Here is a 23,911-nt window from a genome sequence, read left to right on the forward strand (position 1 = left end):
CCTCACACGGCATTACTTAAGAAGGTTTTTGCAGCGTCCCTTCGGCCCCTAGCTGCAACCCCTTATATTCCTTTTACTGTACCTCCATTCATATTCCTTTTCCATCCTGCTATCCACCCTCTCCTAACACTTGTTTCGTAGTGCAACTACGAGGTTTTCCTCCTGTTACACCTTTCAAGCCCTTCTGCTCTCACTCTCAATTTCCTCATAGGTCCCAGTACTTGGCCTTTGGCCTAAATTCTATATCCCATTCCATCTGACGTCGAGTACACACAGGTGCTGGAATGGAGACGGACCGGAGGGTCCCCTGTGAGTAAAGAAGGCTTTCTGCTCCTCTTTATTTATCTCGTTACGACTTCTTCTATTTGCGTATAAAAACAAGTCTTTTCTGAAAGTAAGATTTTCGTCTATTACAGAAATAAATGCATCGGACAAGCATTAAAAGGGAATATGGGCAAACTGCACGAGACTGATAAGATGCTTACGTAAAAAAGCTTGACAAACGCCTCTACATGAGTCTGATTGCGCAAGAACACCAGACGACTGCAGTGAAATATAAATTAACAAAATTCTAGTGTTCTGTATGAATATCCATAAAAAAGTAAAAAAAAAAATGAAATATTATGAAGAAATACCGATATAAAAATAGCTGTAAATTTAGCGTATGGAGAGAGAGAGAGAGAGAGAGAGAGAGAGAGAGAGAGAGAGAGAGAGAGAGAGAGATTCAGCCTCATATGTAGCTTTGAATTATTGAGATTATCTGTATACGTACATGATACGTCATTGCATGCATGCTTAAAAGAGTAGATAAACTAATTATACGCACGCGCATATACTCCATGCTTGTCTACTGTTTATGTCAATATACATCTACTCGATGTATAATCGTTATACAAGTAATTATGCGTCGTTGGTAAACAAGATATTCTCAGTTCCTCACGATTAAGTATACTTAATTTCAATAAACACAGAATACAAAATCCCTGTATAAAATCAGATCCATTTTTACTATTGTAGCTGCAATGACATTAAACACCTATAAGAAAAATATGCATGTTGTATATATATATATATATATATATATATATATATATATATATATATATATATATACACAGTATATATGACATATTTCTCTTATGGGTCTTCAATGTCACTGTTGTTCCAACAATAAAAATGGATCTGATTTATTCAGTAAAAAGTCGGGACACAATTCATTACTGAAATTTAATCTCTTAGCAGACCTTTTAATAAGACAAAGCAAAAGGTTATATATATATATACTATGAAACCATCAAATTTTCTGTAAAATGCTTAATTTAATGCGGTTAAAAACCGAACCGAATTGCAAAAGAACACGACGCTGTTGCAGCCACATGTGATTGTCAGTTTGGGAGGTGCAATAAAAAGGATTTTAGCAGGGGTTGAAGTACGAGGAGGAGGAGGAGGAGGAGGAGGAGGAGGAGGGAGGAGAACTTCTGCAAACGGAAGGTTTTTGAGGAGGGTTTGGGACTGGCGCAGTGACTGGCATTATAATGGCCAGAGACGACGCGGTACAACAGTCCGATGTCTGTTCTGGCCGCAAAGAAGCAGGACACTTCTAAAGACGGAGATGCTGAAGAATACTGTATATAAGTGCTATACCAAACACAATACCATTCTAAGACCATAATCAACCCTTAACTAAAACTGCTAGTGAACGTGGGTTAGAGGCTATATAAAATGCAACAGCAGGAAGATAGGGCAACAGCCAATAAAAAAAAGGACTTATGAAACAGCGTTAAAAGCGTTCACCTTATACCCAAAAACACAGTCAAGACAACAAATGCACTACGTGGCGAGCTGAGTTCAGAGCTACGAAACAATAACAAACAATGCAAGAGCAGGATTCCTCGTCACAGCAACGATGCCAGCCACTGCCTATTATCACAGCAGGGGAACTGGACCGGCTACGATGTGGATTTGGACCCTAGATAACGGGTACACTTTCCGTATTCTGTATTTTGGTACTTGTCAGATTTCCTTCTTGCTTTACGTGAGGATAAAGTTTTCTATTTTCTTTAATCTGTGTGCAAATACAGCTAATTAGTGCTTACACAGTTTATGAAAAGCGTGGCCATAATGGAAAATAGATTTTTCTGGAAAAAGGAAAGAAATAAAGCCTTTACAGTCATTATCTTCTTTCTACCCTAAGATAAAATTTCATTACTGTGATACAGTTGAAGTAAGTCCGAGTTCAAGAACTGACAAACATCCAGAGAAATCCATTTCTTCAACTACTTCAAAGTCCAAGAAATCTCTCTCTCTCTCTCTCTCTCTCTCTCTCCCCTCTCTCTCTCTCTCTCTCTCTCTCTCTCTCCGTCATACACTGCTTAAAATTCTATGGATGTCCACATCTTCCTACTCTTACAGCCCCCGAGGTACCGACTATGAACCAGCATGAAACGAAAGGTGACCAGCGAACACCTCTTCCTTGTATGGGCAGCATATGACACTTAGGTTTGCGAAAGAAAGAGTGTGAATCATGTAAATGATATCTTGGGGGAAAGGAGAAGCGTGTTCTATGGAATGGCCAACAGACAGCAACAGGGTTCCTACTTCCAGTTTTTTTTCTTTATGGAAAAGAAGGTAAAAGGTATGTAAGGACATAAGACCATATATATATATATATATATATATATATATATATATATATATATATATATATATATACATATACATATATATATATATATATATATATATATATATATATATATATATATATATAGATAAAGGCTTTCACTCAGATATACATATTTATATATAAATATTATATATATGGACGAAGGCTTTCACCAGATATACATATTATCACTGCAAGCCTTGAATCCAAATGTGGATTATCGCAGATGAAGCATTTCTCCTTTTGTGATAAGATTCGAACCCAAGCACTGTAGTTTAAGCGGGATTGCTGTACCTCCCCAGTTGTGGCATTGTGGGATAGGGCAACCTAACTCTAACTAGCTTGTCGAGGTACGAATTCCACCACAACAAAAAAGAGAGCAGCTCCATTTGTTTTCCTTTTGATTTGAAGGCTTGTAATGAGAAGCGTATCCTAAAAAATGTGACGAAACAAAGAAGTGAGGTCGCTGTGGGCTTTAAAAATACTTACATGTAAACATACACATATACATCTATATGTGTTTGGGCTTGTATCTCAACATTAAGTCTCTCCCCTTCACAGAGTGGCTTTAGAGAAATAACAACTCAACATTCAATGCCACATACATTAACAACTGAATAATGGATGAACCCCCAGTTCAGAAAACTTTTACAACTTAGGCCACTTCATACAGCTACCCAAAAGGCTATCAGTGACAATATACACACTGTGCCATTTACTTCTGTCTTTCATGAAATCTCCTGCTTCTTGGATGTTACAGCCCTTCCTGTATAATACTTCTTTCATGCTACTTATCTGGCGCTTTCCTCTTCCTTTCCTCTGAATAGTTTTCGCCAACATACCGGTCTCCATTCTTTCCACATGACCATTTCTTACTATTACTCAAAATCCTACTATACGCCTTCCCTAGTATAGTAAGTGATATTATAACCACACCACTCTTGCAGTTACTTCAGACATTAATAGCACTATCAAAACAACAATTAAATCTTCTTAACCTTCAAGACACATCTTACTAAACCTGGTCGGTCATTCAACCGTACTATCAACATTCACTTCTGGTATCTTTTTCACTATTCAGCCTTTTAATTACCCTCCTCACAACCATAAGCATTCTAAAACTTATCCTAACCCTTTACATTCCTGCATCATTCAGATTTGCCTCTTCAATCTTACACATTAAACAAAATCTGTGAAGCGCTCGTTCCATCGGCCCGGGACTGCATTCACTTCAAACATTATCTCTCTATTTGCATCTTTTAATTCTGACATCTACTGTATATCTTCGTTAACTCTTCGCTGTTCTTTTTCTGCTTCCCTGTACAGGAGCTTATTCATCCTAAAGTTCTTTCTTACCTCTTTTCTGCTTAGTTTTCCTGTTTTCGTTTTCTCTTTCACCTTTTGTTTACCCTGTCCAGCCTCATGTATACCTGCAACAGATCTTCTCAATTCTCATGCAACTGCACCCTGAATAATCTCTTCTTTTCAATAAACATATTTTTTCCTCATCCTCCTATTTACTATTTTCATGTCTTCTTCCTAATCTCCGACCCCAAAAGTACTCCCCGCCAATACTACGGGTAGTGGTAATCCTTTTTTCTCATCTATTTAACTAGGGCAGGCTACATAAGGTCATTAATTACCAGTCCTGTCTGACATCATATAAAAAAAACAGCTAAAGCGAAGTATAGAAAAGCATTCAATCTTTATTTTAGCTCTCTTTCGTCTGGAAAGGAGGTACTACGTTAACAGTTACTGAGAATCAAAGGCGTGACTGTAAACTCACCTGAACCCATCTGTCTAAATGAATTGTGGCTAATTTTCCGTGATGTGGTGGAACACTCAATTTCTTTTCCATCGTTCATGTTTTGCTAACACATGTTTGTTCTTTTCCAAGATTTTTGGACTTTTAATCTCATTTTGATTCGTTACTTTTCTGTGTATTTGGTAGATGACTTTTAGCAAAGTAATAATGTTCATATCATGGGAATATTTTTGTTGTTAGACACTTATTTTACCTCCCATCTATCTTCGACTTCGAATAACTGATATCGTTTGTTTTAGAAATTACTTTTGATCTTAAAAAATAACAGGACTGAAGCGACATAACGGTGAAAATGCAAATGAAATACAAATTAAACAACATGAGAAATAAAGACTGACCTCATTTCCTTTGCAATTGCTGACGGCTGCTCCCGGTGCTCCTTCGCAATGCAAGGGGGCCAACGGTTCTCTATTTCTGAGCCCTTTCTATGGTCACCTGCGATGACCTGGACTATCTCCACGTGATTTTGCCGAGACTTGTGGTTCAGCGGCTGGATGTCGCCGACGGACCACCGTCGCCGAGATCTGGCATTCGCAGGTCGCCGAGAATTTTCACCCTGGGTCTCGGAGGACATCTTCTCGACGCTGCTGCTGCGTCTCTGCGGCCTTCGGGAGTTGGACGTCGCGGCGTTCGTGGCGCTTCTTTTCCTGATGGCGCCGGTACGCCTCGTGGTCGCAGCCTCCAGAACGCTTTTATGCTCCAGCTCCTCTGCCAGTTCTTCTAAGCTGGCCATGCGGACCTTCTGGACGGCTTTGCTGTTGACTTTCACTTGGCAGATGTCCGGAAGGCTCGAACTTCCGGAATTTACGTTGGTGCCAGACTCTGCGGTCGACTTCGCGTTCTTAGGCATCGTGACTATCTTGTCGTTGAACAAGTGGGGGCTCTCCCCGAAGTAGATCCGGGTGATGTGCTTCACGTTGGGTAGCGAAGACGAAGGCGAAGATGGATCGCCATCGTTGTGGGCATTGGTCGACTCCCCGGAGTCCGAGTAGCCGGAGTCTTGCGACCTTTGAGAGGGGGAACCCCTGAGCGATCCCCGGAAAAATTCTCCGGGCGATGCCTCTCCTTCTGGGGCTTCTTCCCCGAGCTCAGGGCCTCCTCCCCAATTTCATAGATCACAGGCTCTTTCTGCACTCGAGGGCGGGACCAGAAGTCCTTGGGTAAGCTATTGGCAGGCCAACAGCCGTTCTCCGAGGCATAGTAGACCCTCGAACCCCCACGCTTGAAGTGCTGCTGCAGAGGGGGTTCTTCCTTCAGGTTGTGGTTTGGTTTCATCACTGAGAGGGACGCCATAGCCCGGTGAAGATGAATCTGGAATGAATGAAGGGGCTTCGTTAAAGCTCTGGACGTGATTTTAAATTAATATAATAATAATAATAATAATAATAATAATAATAATAATAATAATAATGAAGAATCACATATATTTAAAGATAGGTCTGTACAGAAAGCTTTCGGGAACTGAAAAGGGGAATCGAACAGTTTAAGATAGCTTTCTGAAAAAAGCTTATCTTAGATATATATACAGGACATATAATAGCTATGGTTTTGTTTCCCATTTCAAGACTCGTGGTACTAAGTATTTTTTACTATAATAATAATAATAATAATAACATATAACATAATAATAATAATAATAATAATAATAATAATAAAAAGACTAACAATGGTCCAACAACAATATTTTTTAATAATAATAATAATAATAATAATAATAATAATAATAATAATAATAATAATAATAATAATAAATATGATGGCAACATCACTCTAACCATTATCTAATTGAAAAACGTCATACAATAAGCCAAACAACTACCTAAGAACACTGCATTCTTACCAAACAGCAAAAGGAGAGAAAAAAATAGATGAGTCTCGTTCAGAGCTGAATCCAGGTAAACTGGTAGGTTAATTGCAAGCTCACCGCAACTGCCATCTCACCTCATTAATATGCATAACACTTCCTTTATCTGAGTACTTCTTTGCAGACCTTTTTGCGCCCGGTAATTCTTTCTCTGCGACAGCTACGAATTACGAACACGAAAGCTTTTCTGTTAGAAGACAGAGAGAGAGAGAGAGAGAGAGAGAGAGAGAGAGAGAGAGAGAGAGAGAGAGAGAGAGAGAGAGAGAGAGCTTGAAGTTACGTTGACTAATTCTTACGTTTATCAAATGATTATATTTGTGTGTTTCAGGGTGCTGTGCTGGGCAGGAGTAAGTGTGATATAACTGTGCCTAGCTTGACGTTACTAGCATTAGATGGAATGTCAAGGGTGTTAATGTATTATCGTGTGAAGATTTCGTCTGCATGCGCCTTACTGAAAATAAGCACCTTTGCGTGACGATATTATTTACGTGTGTCTGCGCAAAAGAATTGCTTGCGCGTGTCTCCACGATGACTGTGGATGCCCTTGAGAAAAGTCAGTTTTCATGTATGTGAGAAAATACTATTTGTATTCGTGTATTCCAGTACAGAATAATAAACGTTAAATAGGTAAGGTACAGGGGAAAAGGTGAGCTTGAATCCACATGAACGTTAGGGACTCCTGTTTCCTGTTAAAACTTTTTCGTTCATTGTCCCTGCTGGGCCCAAGAGAACTTGAATCGAATAAAACTTTTTTTTTTTCCCCGAATTTTGTCATTATGATCAGTCAAGCCCCAATAGCAGATGTGTCAAAGCAAAGATTTATTTTATTCTTTGTGCAAGTGTATCCATGAAGTAAATGTCGTCTAAATGTGCTTATAAAGCACATTTTTGCAAGTGCTAGGAAGTTTCATTTACGATGAGGAATCATGAATTATTATTTCATCATTCTTTCTTTCTTTATTAATGCGAAATATTTTGCTTTAATATATAAGGAATTAGAGATATGATTTTTTTATTGCGTTAATATGTATGGAAGAAAAAAAGAGTCATTTGCTCTCAAGAGCCGTTGAGAGTGAGTCCTGAACACTCTACTATTAAGTGCTTCTCCATATGACCTTTCAAAGACACTTTGTACCCTGACACAGAGTTCACAAGGCGAAAAACAGAACAAAAACTAATTGTATCGTAACCAGCCACTAAGATTATTTCTTACGCATTCATTCCTAATGTACAAGAATTCATAATGAACGCTCCAAGACAGGACAGAGAAGGAAGTATAGAAACAGACCCTCTTTCGACTTAGGATTTTAACCAGATAGAAGAGGGACTGAGCGAAGGAAGAAGTAAACAGTTAACACACCGCAAGAGAAGACGAAGAATACGAAGGAGTGCGGACAGACACGAGCAACGAAGAGCCGGGGAATGAAGGAGAGGCGCCGTCAAAGGCAAAAGCTCCGCCGGCCGCCACCTCTCCTGAACTCGAGAGCGTCGAGGGGGGAATTGTTTACGCGGCTAATGGACATCCTTAGGTAGGGTCGTAAAACCACACCTTGATATTCATTGGAAAATAAAAGGAACCCGATTCCTTGCTTAGGATTCAATACGACTCCTTTGAAGTTGGGCCGCGTTTCGCGTCTTTGTCCTGCCCTTCTATTTGTTCTTGGCCTTGATGGGGGCATGTTTTACTTCAGAGATGGTAATCTGTTGCTGCTTTAGTGGTCGGGAATCAAATTAAAATTGGGAAGTAAAAAAGTTATCAAACACGCTCACATATTCAAATAAATATAAATATACATATATATACACGCATGCATATATATACCTGCATATATATATATATAATATATATATATATATGTATATATATATATATATATATATATATATATATATATATATATATAGATATACCTGTTTCTCCTTAATAAGGAGCTGACTCCAAGGTAAACACAACACAATAATCACTGCCTCCCTCATATTTTGACCGGCGAATCGTGGACGAATCCTAGGGGCAAAAAACCTGCCTCAACATTAGCAGTTTCATCCACTTACCCAGACACCCCCAACCCCCTCATCCCGCTACACGCATGCGCCATTCATTTTAACCATGTTGAGACAATCTTGTTTCATGGATATTATGGTCATTCCTTTTTAATGTCTCTATCACTTTAATTCAACAATCTTCGGTCTTCCTCTCCTCCAGTCTCTTAACACTTCCGTATTATAATACTCTTTTCACCAAGTCATAGTTATCCATTTTTTTCACATGACCAGACCATCTGAAACATTCTGATCCATCCTCTCACCTACACTAAATTTCCCAACAGTTCTGCCTGTCTCTCCATTGATAACACTCCCACTTCTTCTCCCTTCACATATGCAACACAAACAAGTTTTATCAACAGAGTCACACCTCTTCCTTTCATTCTTATTCAACATCTTCGCGTGTAATTTCAAATACATTCTTAGGTTGGTCTCGGCAAGCATTCCAAGTCTTCGCCCAGTCCTTTGCAGACCCTGCCACCTTCCTTGTTTTTTCAGCTGTTCTTTAGCTCATCGCTTTTCTCATCCTGCCATCTTCCGTTGTATTTACTTCCAATACCAACACAAAAAAATAGTTTCCATTCTTCAACATCCATTCACTCTTCTAACCTTACTCTTATTCATACTACTTTCAGCTTTCTCCTCTTGCAAACATTTCCAACCATTCCACATCCTAATCGCAACTCATTTCCAAAGACATCACTCTTCAGTCTACGTATTCTAAAATGCTCTACTTTCATCATAATAAAAACTTCTAAACTGTACATCATCAACGCAATCCACATCAACCCAGGCTTGATTCTGTAATCAGCTTTTTCTAGGCCAGCGTATGCCACATACAGTTTTTTTCTGCTTATTTCAACATATCACTTCATTGTTCCATAACATTTTTTATAATATTAGCATATATAAAATCAATTTGGATCTTATAACCACATGCAGTGCTAAGATGGAACTTCATGAAGCTGAATCGCCATCCATTACACACAAATATATACACACACATACATACATATATATATATATATATATATATATATATATACACACACACACATATACATACATACATACATACATATATATATATATATATATATATATATATATATATATATATATATATATATATATATATATATATTCACATAATGGTTTCCCCTGGTTAAAACTTCAGCTACCTACTGCATACAGTGCTTCCATTCAAATGAAGAAAAAAAATTTACTCGAACATAAGTATATTCAAATGAGGTGGGCTTAGATCTTGAAGATAAGAATACATTGTCAATAAATCCAGTCGTATAAGTTAAAGCCTCTCTTCTAAATTACCATATTCCCAACAGAGGGCCGCTGAGCCACAGAGAGAACGAAGACAATAGAAGCAACAAATGGTAGCGTTTGTTCATCTATAGGTCGCTAAAATCTTGAGAACTTAATCAAACGGATTTGTTTGAAAGGAACTTTTTCTTCGGTCACCAACGCCCAATTATTAATCTCTCGTAGGTGAGGCGTTTATTTTCTTATAAACTCTATGAGAACTTTCACGTGTAATTCGATTCACGGAATGTAGATGTTCCAAGCAATATGTTTATGGTTTTAAATAAACAAATTTAGGGGTTTCAGAGTATAAAAATAGATTTCCACATTCACAAAAATGAACTCAGACGATTTAATCCATACGTTTGTTATAAGCAAATTCCAATTTTAATTACTCTTATCCCAATATTTTACGTGAGCCAAAAGTCTTAAATTCTTTCAAAAATTTGCAGTCAAATTCAGATTCTAATAACAGAATGCTCTGGGTATAATGATTCTTTATTTGCAATATACTGTGACTAAACTGATTTATTTACAAAAATCACTTTAATGTACTTGAGCAATAAACCTTTTCTTCAACATACAATCTTCAAAAGTAAAAGGAAATTAAAAGGAAAGGACAGATATGACGTATTATTTCAGGCGATGAAAAATTAACTGCCCAAGGATTTTGCTCCGGTTAATGTCTGACAAAGGCCAAACGACATCCGGTTATGCTAAAAAAAAAATGTTGTTGCCCGGGATTATCAGCGACTAAGCAACAAATGTTCTCTCACAATGATGAGCGAAACCTGCTGCACTTGCTTCTGCTCGATTGAATCCAACTAGGCAACATCCGGTTTTGTTCACATAAATAGCGGGAAACCTGTTTCCATTCGGGACGTCATTACAGCACAACTAAGCAACATTCAGTTGGGGTGGACGATGTTTCAAGATATACAGCGCATCCCGTGGGCTCAATAAGCGAGCGGCAAATTCATGCACTTTTATCTAATATGAATTAACAACCTGCTTTCAATTACACGCAATCAGCAAAGTCGGTTTTCAATCAGAAGTAATGAGGTAAAGGTGTTCCAGTGATTTTTGTCTAAATGCGATGGCTTGAGAACGTGATATCTCAGTGCCCTTAAAATACAAAAGTGTGATAAACATAACGAATGACATTAAAAAGTAGCTTCAACGTTCTAAAGACTGCAATATTTGTTTGTTTATTATCCTTTTCATAATTTATTTTACTATTCCAAAAGAAATGATCCACGTGAAGCCATCAGAAATTTATTCCATAAACTAATAGTCTTAATCAAGAACTACCTAAGTTATAATATGGTACTGAATTGATTGGGTCGATATACTCGTAGTGAAGTAGTATTCAAATACTACTTCACTACGAGTATATATATTATACATCCATAAATATCTATTTTACATCCATCTAAATTATCCGATGGCTAGTAGCACAAATACATTAAATTAAAATATAGCAACCCAATAGCACCATGATGGATTCGAATCAGCAAGAAAAGTCTACCTTAACTGGAATGCCACCTTTACCGTCCACTCATATTAAATTAGGCAGATTCTTCAAATTCACTGTTCCATATCCAGCCATATGTACAGAATCCCCAAAGGAGTACTTCTACAGATTAGCCGGCGAAGAGGCCTCGCTCTACAACAGGTAACAAAAGGAGATGGGCGAGATGGGCAACCAATCGCAAAACAAATGAAGGCGTGAGCTCCTGTTGGGCAGTAATCATACAGAACCCGATAGTAATTAAACAGGTGGAACGGCCGGTCCCCCAACGTCTTCATTAAACTGTATGGCTGAACTACTCTCGCCTAATCCCCGGTAACCCGTCGATTTTATCAGTCTTCCTTAAGTGGAAGGCAGAGGGTACCTCTGCAATAGCTGTCCTTTATTTCTTGAACACCTCGCCAGAGGGCTGGTGGTCTTCCCTTATATTTCGGAGGGCTGATAGTCATAAAGTCATTTCCAGTTCGATGTGTTCGCAATCACGAAGGTTTTGGCGGGTACTCTAGCACTTGTAAGTTATAGATGATACCAAAAATAGAGGTGGTCTGAAATTATGGCAGCAAGCAGCTGAAATGGCGGGCATCTTCAAAGGTCCAGTACCACACGTGTAAATAATAAACCAAACCACCCGTCGAGAATAATTTCTCTGTTTACAAACGCACCATATATACTAGGCCTTCGCTTAAAAAAGAATAAAGACATCGTAAAAGAATAAATGCAAACTTGACCTTTAAAGCCAAACAGAGCGATGAGAAGCAATCGCCACAACAGGGCTGCTTGATCGTCAATCCGCCAAAAATGGGCAGGCGTAAAACGGCCCTTCTATTCTTTTCATCTCTCAGGACCAGACTTTTAGGGAATGGAGGCAAGATGGCCACGCCATTACCGCCCTGTGACACCGACGATCATAAATATTATAATTACTATTATTACTCCGTGCTTAGTGTGGACTTGAGTTGCATCGCCTCATTCTTATTCTTCCTCGGAATTTTATCTCGCATGACTTCGATCATTTCCAAGGCGCAGCTTCGAAAACGACAGCATAATGTGGCCATGATGGAGGACCGAAAATTCCAGAGTGTTATCTACGTCACAGCGGTGGCCCCCAAAACAACCTCCCCCCCCGCCCCCAACCCCAACAAGCTCAAAATCAAAAGAAACGAAACGGATGGAATGAATTCGACTCCGATCCACAAAAAGGAACGAATGGATTCCTTTATTGCTTTTCACTATACCCTGAGTTGAGTTATGGTGTAAGTTGGTTAAAAGTTTACATCATCAAACGGCTTAGTTATAATAAAGTGATTGAGGATAAAATACAGTGATTCCTGAACACTGCCTACAACTTACATGGAATTTTTCACACTGCCTAAAACTTACATGGAATTTTTCACACTGCCTAAAACTTACATGGAATTTTTCACTGCCTAAAACTTATATGGAATTTTTCAAAGACTAAGTATTTCTGGAAAAATGTGCGGCTAAACTAATTATTATCATTACTGGAGTTATTGTGGCCTAGACCCCTTTACAGAGGTCTTCAACTTTGTTAATGAAAATGTAATATCGTAAATCATCTGAGTAAAAAAATGAAAAAAAAGTCAGCAGTTTTGATGACCATTAAAATAACGACGCTATACTGCTTGGAGAAGTCTCGACGATTCTAGATCCTGATGATCAAGAAAATGCTAAGTTTTATTTACGGTTTCTGAGGCAGCTGCAGTTTACATTTCATGAAGGAAAAATCTGCTCAGAGCCCGAATTAGGAGTCATCCCCATGGTTCTTTCGCTCTGAGGAAGCGGTAACATGGAGAATGCGCAGCAATAACAAAGGTATTGACAGAGGAAATGAATCTACTAAAACGTGCCACAGGCAATAAGAGGACATTAACACAAATAATGGCATTATCTACCAAATATACGATCTTGAACAAAACTATAAAATTGATGTTAATGACAATAGAGAGAGAGAGAGAGAGAGAGAGAGAGAGAGAGAGAGAGAGAGAGAGAGAGAGAGAGAGAGAGAGAGCAACATCCATTACAACTTTACCAATTACATCTTAAAGCCAGCGCAAAATATAGCTTGCTCACGTGAAATTATGTCTAATTGACGCTCTTAATCATCCCGGAGGATAATGACTGAGTTACAGGACCGACTAATCTGGGTGTTGGTTAGTTTCAAACGAAACTAACAACTTCGCAAAATGGCTTCGCTGACGATTTTTTACTTGTCAGTTCCCTGCTCACCTCTGCTCAGGAGATCTACAGCCAAGACTCCTCTCCTGCATGCTGAGGTGTGCATGGCATTCAGTTCTGGGAATCTCGGGGTACCTGGCATGTCATACTTTTAAGGGAAGCTGGGAGATTCGAGAGGTTTTTCATGGATCCGATCGTCGTGTTATTATGGAAGGGAAATTTTGTAAATGCTTTCGTTAAAAACAATAACTGATTCTATTATAAGTTCCGAATAAATACAATAACACTCCATGAACTGCCATAACTCAGTTTTAACCAAATGCTATGCTTGGAACAATTTTTAAAGCTTAGTTTGCACCCAGACAAAACGTTGCTGTTGGGTGCGTGGAAATTACTTAGATTCTAGAATTTAAAATTAATAAATCTGTGCTGCTTTGGTCCAAGGAAACACTTCCGGGATTACAAGAATAGCTTGGTCCAAATCAGTTCCAGTATTAAATATTAGTCTTTCTTGCATAAAGTAAGCCTTGCTTCAGCCTTGATTTTTTTTCAGCCTTAATTTTCATTGTTACTCTTGCAATCATAAGATGACTTCAAGATAGATAAACATATAATTTAAAACGCAAAATAACTGTTATTGAAAGCTGGATAATTTATGACATTACCATAAACATGAATTTTCCCAGAGTTATTTTTATCTTTCTTACAGAGGTCGGTTTCCTACAGTAAATGATGTTTAAAGGAGAAAAAGAAAGCACAAGGTAAGAAAGGGAGAGTGAACCTAAACCTTGGCTCAAATCTTTAACAAAGGAAGGCTTCAAAATGAGGAACAGGGACACTCGGTGACTGCAGACCTTCGCCAGATTAACAACATGGGTTGGAAAGAGTCTGTCTTGACAAAATGTCTTTGGAACGAAAGGCAGGATCTTCATGCAATTTGGCAACCATCATTGAGTGACTCTCTCCAGTGGAATCAAAGAAGACCTGGTGTACTTTCTATTTCAAAAACAGTTACTACTTGATTAATGCTCGCCAAAAGCTAATCACCTTTAGTGGGTTACCAAATGAATTTTTCACGAAGTTTCATGAAACTTTCTTCAGTTTTTCACGTTATCCTGCTAACTGACAAACAAAGCGGCACCAAAATCGAAAAAATCATACCTTTGTCGCAAGAAAAACTACAGGAAATTTTAAAGATTTTAAAACTTCAGGGATGAGGAAAAACAGAAAAACAAATAAACACTGTCGAATACAAGTCGGCAATCGTTGGTCCCCTCTCAGTAGTGTTTAGTCACTTCAACGCCTTCAAAATATCCTTACCATGAGGATTTAGTGTTAACACTCATTTCGGTTCTAAGATCAGATAAAATATGAAGGTTGAAAGCCATTAAATTACAGAGAACCTTAGAAATTTGATCCAAGTGGCGAAGAGTCTTAAAGATGTCCAAAAGCCAAGCAGAGTAACAAATATCTTTCGTATGTTAAAGGTACTGCACAAAAAATCTTCATATAAAATTCAATGGATCAGTTTGTAACATTTATCAAGAAAATACTGAATAAATAAATCATCAGGTTTTGTAGTGTCAGAACGACACCTCTGATGAAAAGTAAAAATAAAAAAAAAATAAATAAATTAATTAAAATACTGCATCATGAAAGAAAATCACCTGAAAGAAAAGGCACTAAAGAAATCAAAGCGGATATAAGGTAGAAAAAAGTTCAATAAAATGATCGTAAGAGCCTGCATTTTACGTTGCGATAAAACAGATAAAGTGAAGATGTTTCTGCAAAAAAAAAAAACAGCTACCGTTACGGTCTCTGGAAATTAATTAAAAGATTTTAAAAATCCACTTAATACGCAGTGGAGCTTTATTTTTGTAAATATTATCAGGCATAGTTAAAGTTCGCCAAGAAACAAACAAGCAATATAACCTAAAACTCAGATAGAATAATTTACCTAAATCTGACTACATATAGCTGAACTAAAGGGTATTGTGAAAACACCTGCTGCCTGACAACCACATAACCTGCTAGGATCATAAATAAAGAATACGACCTTTTTTGCGAGCACTTCGCAAGCGTTTATCTAAAACCAAAAGGCTTTTTAAAGTCATCGTAAACACTTTTGGTTGTTTGCCTTTATCAAGGTGTGTGCTTGTGCCTTCCGTCCATGAAGTTTTAATCCTCGTTGACTTTTGTTTATTTATCTATATTTTCATTATGTTTAAGCAGAATACTTACGGCTATGCGCCCATTTGTTTTTCATTGATGAAGGCTTCACGTAAGGCCTGATATATTTAATTTTCTTTACATCAAAGCAGAATTTATGGTTATGCACCCATTTGTTTGTCATTGACGAAGGCTTCACGTAAAGCCTGATATATTTCAATCATTATTTTCTTTCGATGCTGCACAAAAAACAAAACAAAATTCAAAGAACAGAACACAGAATTAACAGGATTCCTACTGACTGAATTTGATTGCCCCTTTAGTCCTTATGCAAAAACGGACGTCATAATCAATATCTTTCTCACTTTCACCCTTCCATGCTAATGAGAGTCCTTAAATCTCACGATACTTTCACTGCTCAGGATTCGAGTTAGGATAAAAGCTTTTGTAATCCAAGGGTCCGCTAATGCGAATTCCATGCTACGGTGTAGCTGCAAGAGTGACTCTTGAATATGTAATTTGATGATTTGTATATGGTGATATGACATCAGCTAGAATGTAAGGAATATCAATGAGATGATAAAAAAGAAGAAGAAGAAGAAGAAGAAGAAGAAGAAGAAGAAGTGGAGAAGGAGGAAGAAGAAGAAGATGGAAGAGAGAGGAAGACGAACGAAGATCCGCTACTTTTGATGAGGAAGTTCGTCATTTTTGTTGCTGTTCGTTTACTCAGACAATTTAGTATCGGCGAAGGTACACCTCTTCTTCCTTTCCCACGATGTTACCTATCTAGCAATCTTAAATCTTCTTTAGCCTTTTTCAAAGTGCAACGCGGAAAACTAACCAGCGACGCCTCGTCCCACCCGCTCGAGAAAACTCGAGATCGCAATCTCGTCAGGCAACGGTCGTCCGAATTTAAGTTAACAGCACTTCACGTCTTCCAATGGTCGCAGAAGACGACCATTGTCGCCCCTAATCACCCGTGTACCAGTGCCAGGGCTGTGGTTATTAATCAAATATGCAAATTAATTATGTCGTTTGCTAAACAAGGGACGTGGATGGATATAGCTATCAGGAAGGCTACTGGGTGGGTTGTTCACTGTAATATAATGAAGAAATGGTCGATCCGGACAAACACCTACTACATGACACTGTCACTACGCAGAATTTTTTTTATGCCTTTCCAAGTGTAAATATATGTCTTTTTTATTTAATTAATTTCTGACATGACCTTTCTTATTTATTCATCTACAGGAATGTCTTAATTTCTGCATGACTTCAGGAAGGTATATCTTGCATATTTATTTATTTAATGTTACCTCAAGGAAAACCTTCATTCAATCATTTACAACTCCATAAAGATTTCTTGCTTAATTTCTTCCGTTTAATATTTTCCAGTGATTATTTACTTCTCACTCCATGTGAATTTCTATCTTTTATTTACTCCCAGCTATCAGCATTACTCTGTTGATGTTGTTGCTGGTGCAACAACAGCCGATTGCTTACAGAAAACTCAATATTTGTTCTCTACCAATAGTGCTGCTGCATTTTTTAAAGGAGACATGAGTTTTAAAAGATAATATAATTCAAACGGATTAGAAAGAGGAACGTGGTCCCTTCTTCATAAAGTATCAAATAATTTACACGGTAATTACTGTTTTGAAAAACAACTCACATCCTTGCAGGAATCTCTAGTTCTAGAAATCAGATACTATATGTGACGACTCAGGATTTCATAAATATATCTCAGTTACACTATCTTTTTTTTTTTACTAAAAACTGCAAAAGAAATAACTGTAAAAATTAGCATTTCTATAAGCATTAATAATTTGAATTAATTATAAAAATTCTTGCCACTTTCTCCGCAGCATAGATATCGCAAGGCGAGGCGACATATTTATGCTGACAGTCATTACCTAGTATTGTTGCCGACAAGGGAGAAAGTGACAGTTAGATAGTTTAGAATTAAGAGAGAAACGTAAGTCAGCCTTATATTTGATTTTCTCTTTGATTCCATTAAAATCTCAAAGAAGAGCTCTCAGGAAAACCCCTAAGAATGTTAGTTCAGACAGAAAGACCAGTCACTAAACTGTCATGTTCTACGCCCTGACAAGAATTTCAACTGCCGACTGTTCTCTAGACTGTCTGATACTGCCGTCAGTGCACCTCATGGGGTGCACTGTAGGCATTACTAAAGGTTCTTCACAGCATCCACTCGGCCCCTAGCTGCAACCCCTTTCATTCCTTTTACTATACCTCCATTCATATTACCTTTCTTTCATCTTGCTATCCACCCTCTTATAACAGTTATTTCATAGTGCAACTGCGAGGTTTTCCTCCTGATACACCTTTCAGACCTAACTACTCTCAATTTCCTTTCCAGGGCTGAATGACCTCATAGGTCCCATTGCTTGGCCTTTGGCCTAAACTCTATATTTAATTCAATCTAGACTGTCTGACTTTAAAAAGGGCCCATGGGAAAGTAGTCACCAGGTCCAGTTAGAAATAACAGGAAGGATAACTTTCCTGTTGTTTTTGGTATCTTATTTAATTTTCTTGTGGTATAGAAAAAGGGCCAAGTTGTTGGGGGGGTGACTGGAAGTAAGGGGAACGAGCAAAATTAAAATAGAATCAGCAAGCCTGAATGATGTTTTAAACTGAAATACAAAACTGGAATATCTTTTACCACTGGATAATGGGACCTATGACGGCAGACTTGTGATTCCATGATTTAAACGAGATGTGATCCTTGAGAAATGCATTTACTGTGCAAAAAAAAAAAAAAAAAAAAGAAACATGTATGACTTATGGCATTAAACTGCGAGCCTGAATATCAATGAAACATCGTAGCAGTCTTGAAACTGATTTGTATAACCCGATTCTAAGACGACTGCTTCTATCACACTGGAAATTTTAGACAGTGTTCCTCATTCTGGCATCTCATAACTCGACTGGTCTTCCTCAGCAGGGTTATCTTCATATAATATCAGGATTATAATCTCGCAAAGGTTAAGAAAGGTAACAATTGTTAAGAAAGATAACAAATTCATTCAACGGACAGACGATCATCGCTACAAGAATGGAAAGACGGATGGCTAATAAATGTTTTTGGTTATGATCGATAACCTTTCTTTACAAACTAAACCTGCTATGTACCATATTTTTTTTTACAGGACAGAGAGGGTGAACCTAACGGCTAAATTTCTTTAAGTTCATTTATATTTTCGTATTCCTTATTCTGGGTATTTTCTCTCCTATCTTAGTTTTGCAAAGCAAGCGATAGGACATATTCTCGGAAACTATAATGTCATTATTTTTCCTCAGTTCCCTTTCATTCCTTACTTAACAACATTCACTTTCGCTCTTTCTTACCCTTAATACAATTATTTTGTCGTTTTGCAGTTCTCCTTCGGGAAAAGGGGCTCTCTTCTTCTTCTCTTCTTCTCTCTCTCTCTCTTCTTCTCTCTCTGAGAATGCCATTAATTTTCTCATCTTATCTTTTAGCTTCAATCGGGCTGGAAGTTCTGGAGCGTGAGATGACACAGCAAATTCTTTCGGGAATTCTATTGCAGGAGTCAACGGAGAATCTCACATGCCTTTTCAGGCTCTCTATCGCTGATATTTGCTTCGCGTTCGTCCTGCCTTATATTAGATTACTGCTTAATGACCAGGTAATTAAATCTACAGTAAAATTAAATCGTACTTAATTATACAGCCATTATTTATGTAGGTATTGTCCTAACAGGTAAAGAACAAAAGCTTGCTGTATTGTCTGAATCTTTTAGTTACTTTATGTCTATTGTACATAGAGAGAGAGAGAGAGAGAACAAAGCTATTTGAATCTAGGCCTAGTTCTATCATGAAAAAATGAAGAAGAGAGAGAGAGAGAGAGAGAGAGAGAGAGAGAGAGAGAGAGAGAGAGAGAGAGAGAAAAATAAAAAGAGAGAGAGAGGGAGAGTATCTTTGTTTCATTTGCATCTTCACCGAATCATTTTTTGGCTAAGAACCAATTGTTACTTACGTCTATCATTATAGTGAGAAATGAAAAAAACTCTTCATCAATGGAAACGAGAGAGAGAGAGATAGAGAGAGAGAGAGAGAGAGAGAGAGAGAGAGAGAGAGAGAGAGAGAGAGAGAGAGTCTTAAGCAAAAATTATCGGACATAAAAGCAAATATAAACGCAGAGCATACAAATCAAACGCACTTATATACTTAAAACCGACAGCCGACGAAAGACCGTGAAAGCCTCCCATGAAGTGGTCCACTCAGGCCGGGTCAGGTTACACGCTTGCTACGCTTGACAACTTATCATCTCAAGAGAGAATGATGATGTACGTTCGTAGAAATCATTTTCACCCAGCCTCAAAATACATTGGCAATGACCTAACAACAAAATGACTGTGAAATGCGTGAGCTTAACTGTTAATTCTCCTTTGTACATTATATTAGTTATGCATTCGGATACTGGCTGAAATTTTATTTGCTTATTCTGAGAGAAAAGTGACGTTGATTTACTAAATAATTGCAAAATAAAGTAATTTTTTTGTTCATCTGCTCTATCACAGATACCGCCCAGCATCTGACATTTCTTTAGAAATCTAAAAATGTTTATTTTCCGTATTAGACATGTAAACCGTTCCTACGTTAGGCTCATAAAACTGGATATTTCGTGAAAAGAATCAAATCACACTTAAGAAGTGCTGTTAACAATCCCATGCGTACCGAACTGAGCACTCTTCCTTAATTACTTCATAAACAAATGCTGGGCTACCGTGGGAGTCAACTTCTTCCCGAGAGTTAAAAAAAAAAAAAAAAAAACTGCGAGCAAAAAAGGGTGCGAAATGAACACCGAACATCTCATCTCCAAAACAGATAACGATGCCTTTTGTATCAAAGCTAAAACGTCCGAGAGAAAGATACACAGACCGGGAAAATAAATCACCTTTCTAACAAAGGTACATTTAGCCAACATAATGTAAAATCTAAACGCAATGCATACTCTTTTGTAGACGAATAATAACCATAATTGAAACGAACAAAGAGGGGGCACTATACTACCACTCCAAACTGCAAAGAACCAGGTAGCAACGGTACCATTGTCAAACATAATACTAAGGTAAGATGATGGACAGGCAAAAGACGGAGTGGACGGCTTCCCGTTGGCCTGTCTGCCTGTTCTTACCGCCAACGCCTCCGCCATTTTTTTTTCTTTTTTTTGACCCGGTATCTGCATACAAGGGGGACCAAGTCCGTCTGGTTCTCGTCCTAATGGCTTGTTCGTTGTCAGATCGCTATTGATTGTTTGCTTTTTGTCCGCCTCTTTTTTTTTTTTTGTGCGGGGACGGGGATGATTGAGCGATGGCCTAACGTCTAAAATTAGGCAATCGTTTAATAAGCCCAGAGACACACACATGCAAGAGCGGGGTCACGAAACTCTCGGGACTCGAAGCGCTCCCTAAGGTACGCCACGACGAGTTTTTCTGAGGGCTGTGTTCGCGTTTTCAGATCTCGGAAGATAAGGGAAGGAGATAATTAAATTCGCTGGTGGAGGTTTTGTCACTGGTGTCAGAGTGTTTCTGGTCAAGTTCTCATGCCAAGTGAATTGTTGCACTTTTGGCCTTTCACGGCATCAAAGCACAGTATTCCCTACGGACCACATGTGAATGGATGTCTGCAAAATTTGGATATTCTTGACGGCAATATTTATACTTGAAAAATCAATACGTAGTAAGCTGGCTGCTATAATATATATATATATATATATATATATATATATATATATATATATGTTTATATATGTATATATATATATATATATATATATGTATATATATATGTATGTATGTATATAATGTATATGTATGTGTGTATATACCAAGTATATATATATATATATATATATATATATATATTTATATGTATGTATGTATTTATGTATGGATGCCTATGAATATATATACATACATATATGCGTATATGAATATATATATGAATACAAAATACTGATTATCTTTAAAAACACAAGTTGCAGAGGAATATTACTGATTCGTAAACACACACACAGAGAGAGAGAGAGAGAGAGAGAGAGAGAGAGAGAGAGAGAACAAGGTTTTCGTGCGTTTGTGCGATGGTCTTGAATTCACAAACCCACGGAGAGCAAGCTGTTTTTTTTTTTTTGCGTGTGTGTGTTTGTGTTTTTCTTCAAGTCTCCTTCTTTGGAAGCAGTCACTTTGGATCACATGAAACTCCCAGGTCTGATGACTTCTGAGGATTCCCTTGCGATAGGGTACAAACAGAATCCTCCTCATCCTGTTTCTTTTCTATCTCCTGTCTTTTGTCAGAGTCTGTTTTCGTTCCATTGCTTATTCGCATTGGTTTTTTAAATCTATGGTCTCATTACACTGTCATATTTTCGCTTTTTCACCGTGATTTCTGGCCATTCGTGTTTATAGATGTGTGTACAGCATATATATATATATATATATATACCCTGTTTATAGATATAGATATAGATATAGATATAGATATATATATATATATATATGTATGTATAGCATATGTATGTATATATACATTTGCATATAATATATACTGTATATACTATATATAAATAAATATGTATATAACATATATATATATATACATATATATATATATATGCATACATATATATATATATATATACATATATATGTATATATATATATATATATATATATATAGTATATATATATATATATATATATATATATGTGTAAAACAACATTTGCATTCTTCATTGCATGTCTGAAAACATTCAACCTTGTTTCTCGTTCGTTCAGTGAAAGTATTAATCATGGTCCAGTTGTTAATCTAAAGGATCAAGGGCAGCGTCCTTTCTTACAATCTGATATGGGTGTCGTGTTCCCTGATATACTTAACCAAATTTTATATGTTAAGCATTAGTAATTCTTATATTCTTACATTCACTTAACTCAAGTGATGGGAGTTTTTTCATTTTTTCTGGCACATAATACATCTAAAGCTTCTCTAGTTTATCTAAAATTATATAAATACAACTTAAAAGTTAATACATTTTCCCGCGAAACTTTCGTTTGGAGAAAACTGTTGTTGATGATCATCAGAGGGAAAGAATACTAATAATAATAATAATAATAATAAGAAATACAGAAAGATCGTAAGCGAATGATAAGTGTCTGTGAGAGAGAGAGAGAGAGAGAGAGAGAGAGAGAGAGAGAGAGAGAGAGGGGGGTGATCAATTTATGTTAAAGTACGAAAGAAGATCATTAAGTGAATCATCAAATAATTAAAACAAAATCGGCAATTCTACGCTCTGAAATTACCGAGACCCGACCGAAGCATAACTCGTAAAAAGACAATTTTCAGAAACAAATAACGCAAATAACGAACATCAAAACGTCTTGATTGCATTTCCGTCATTTCATTTTCCCCCATGACCTAATTAATGGGAAAAACACAAGAGTCGTCTTCAGCGTTTCCTGTAAACCAGTGACTGGGGCTTTCTAATTAATAGCTTCGCTTTCGTTCTCACTTCCGTGTGTGTCTTCAGATTCAAAATACCACATCTGTCAATGAGGTTCCTTTGTTAGGATATGTTCGAGAATACAGGGGCAACAGTTTAGTCAAATTGTTTAAACAAATTGCCTATACAAATTGTTTACACAAATTGTTTTGCAAAAGTGGTTAAGGAATAATGTTTCTAGGTTTTACTGTAATTTGTCAAGAGAAAAATTTGTCTGAGTTACAATTCACTAAAAGTCTTACAGACCGATGCATTTCTTGATGTAAAATACACGTGATCAATAAGTATTTTTCTATACTGGTTTTGAATAACTTCTTCTAATCTTCTTCAGTAGGGCCTCTAAATCTGAATGATGAAGGGTTTTGGTCCAGACAGTGCAGAATTTGGTCAGTGTTCATTGGGCCCCACTTCTGTTTTATGCCTTTGTTGCTTTAAATAAAATAGTTCAGAATAATAATAATAATAATAATAATAATAATAATAATAATAATAATAATAATAATAATAATAAAACTGATTTCGAAAATATCGAATGTCTGGAAGGTGTACGATAGTCATCTGGCTCAAGACTAAAACAGAAAAATGCGCCAGCCTCTTTCGGCGCAATCGAGTTTTTTGCAGCTAATAATGCCAGCCTTGAGCCGGGGCACATGAAACTTTCAGCCACGGCCCGGGTGGTGGCATGTCCTATTGCGTTGCCAGAAGCGATTATAACTAACGCGATCTGGGCCAAAATAAAAACTACTGAGGCTAAAGGGATG

General features: G+C 37.3%; 1 protein-coding gene across 1 annotated transcript in view; it reads right to left on the reverse strand.

Moving 5' to 3' along the window:
• The window catches only part of LOC136855404 (protein inscuteable homolog), a 122,977-nt gene that overhangs the window by 41,462 nt on the left and 57,604 nt on the right, over positions 1-23,911 (reverse strand). The window contains 2 exon segments of the mRNA XM_067132394.1: positions 4,829-5,576; positions 5,579-5,801. Coding sequence (XP_066988495.1) covers positions 4,829-5,576; positions 5,579-5,783 — 953 coding nt within the window. The 5' untranslated portion in view covers positions 5,784-5,801.

The sequence above is a fragment of the Macrobrachium rosenbergii genome, chromosome 31, assembly GCF_040412425.1.
Source record: "Macrobrachium rosenbergii isolate ZJJX-2024 chromosome 31, ASM4041242v1, whole genome shotgun sequence".
NCBI lineage: Eukaryota > Metazoa > Arthropoda > Malacostraca > Decapoda > Palaemonidae > Macrobrachium > Macrobrachium rosenbergii.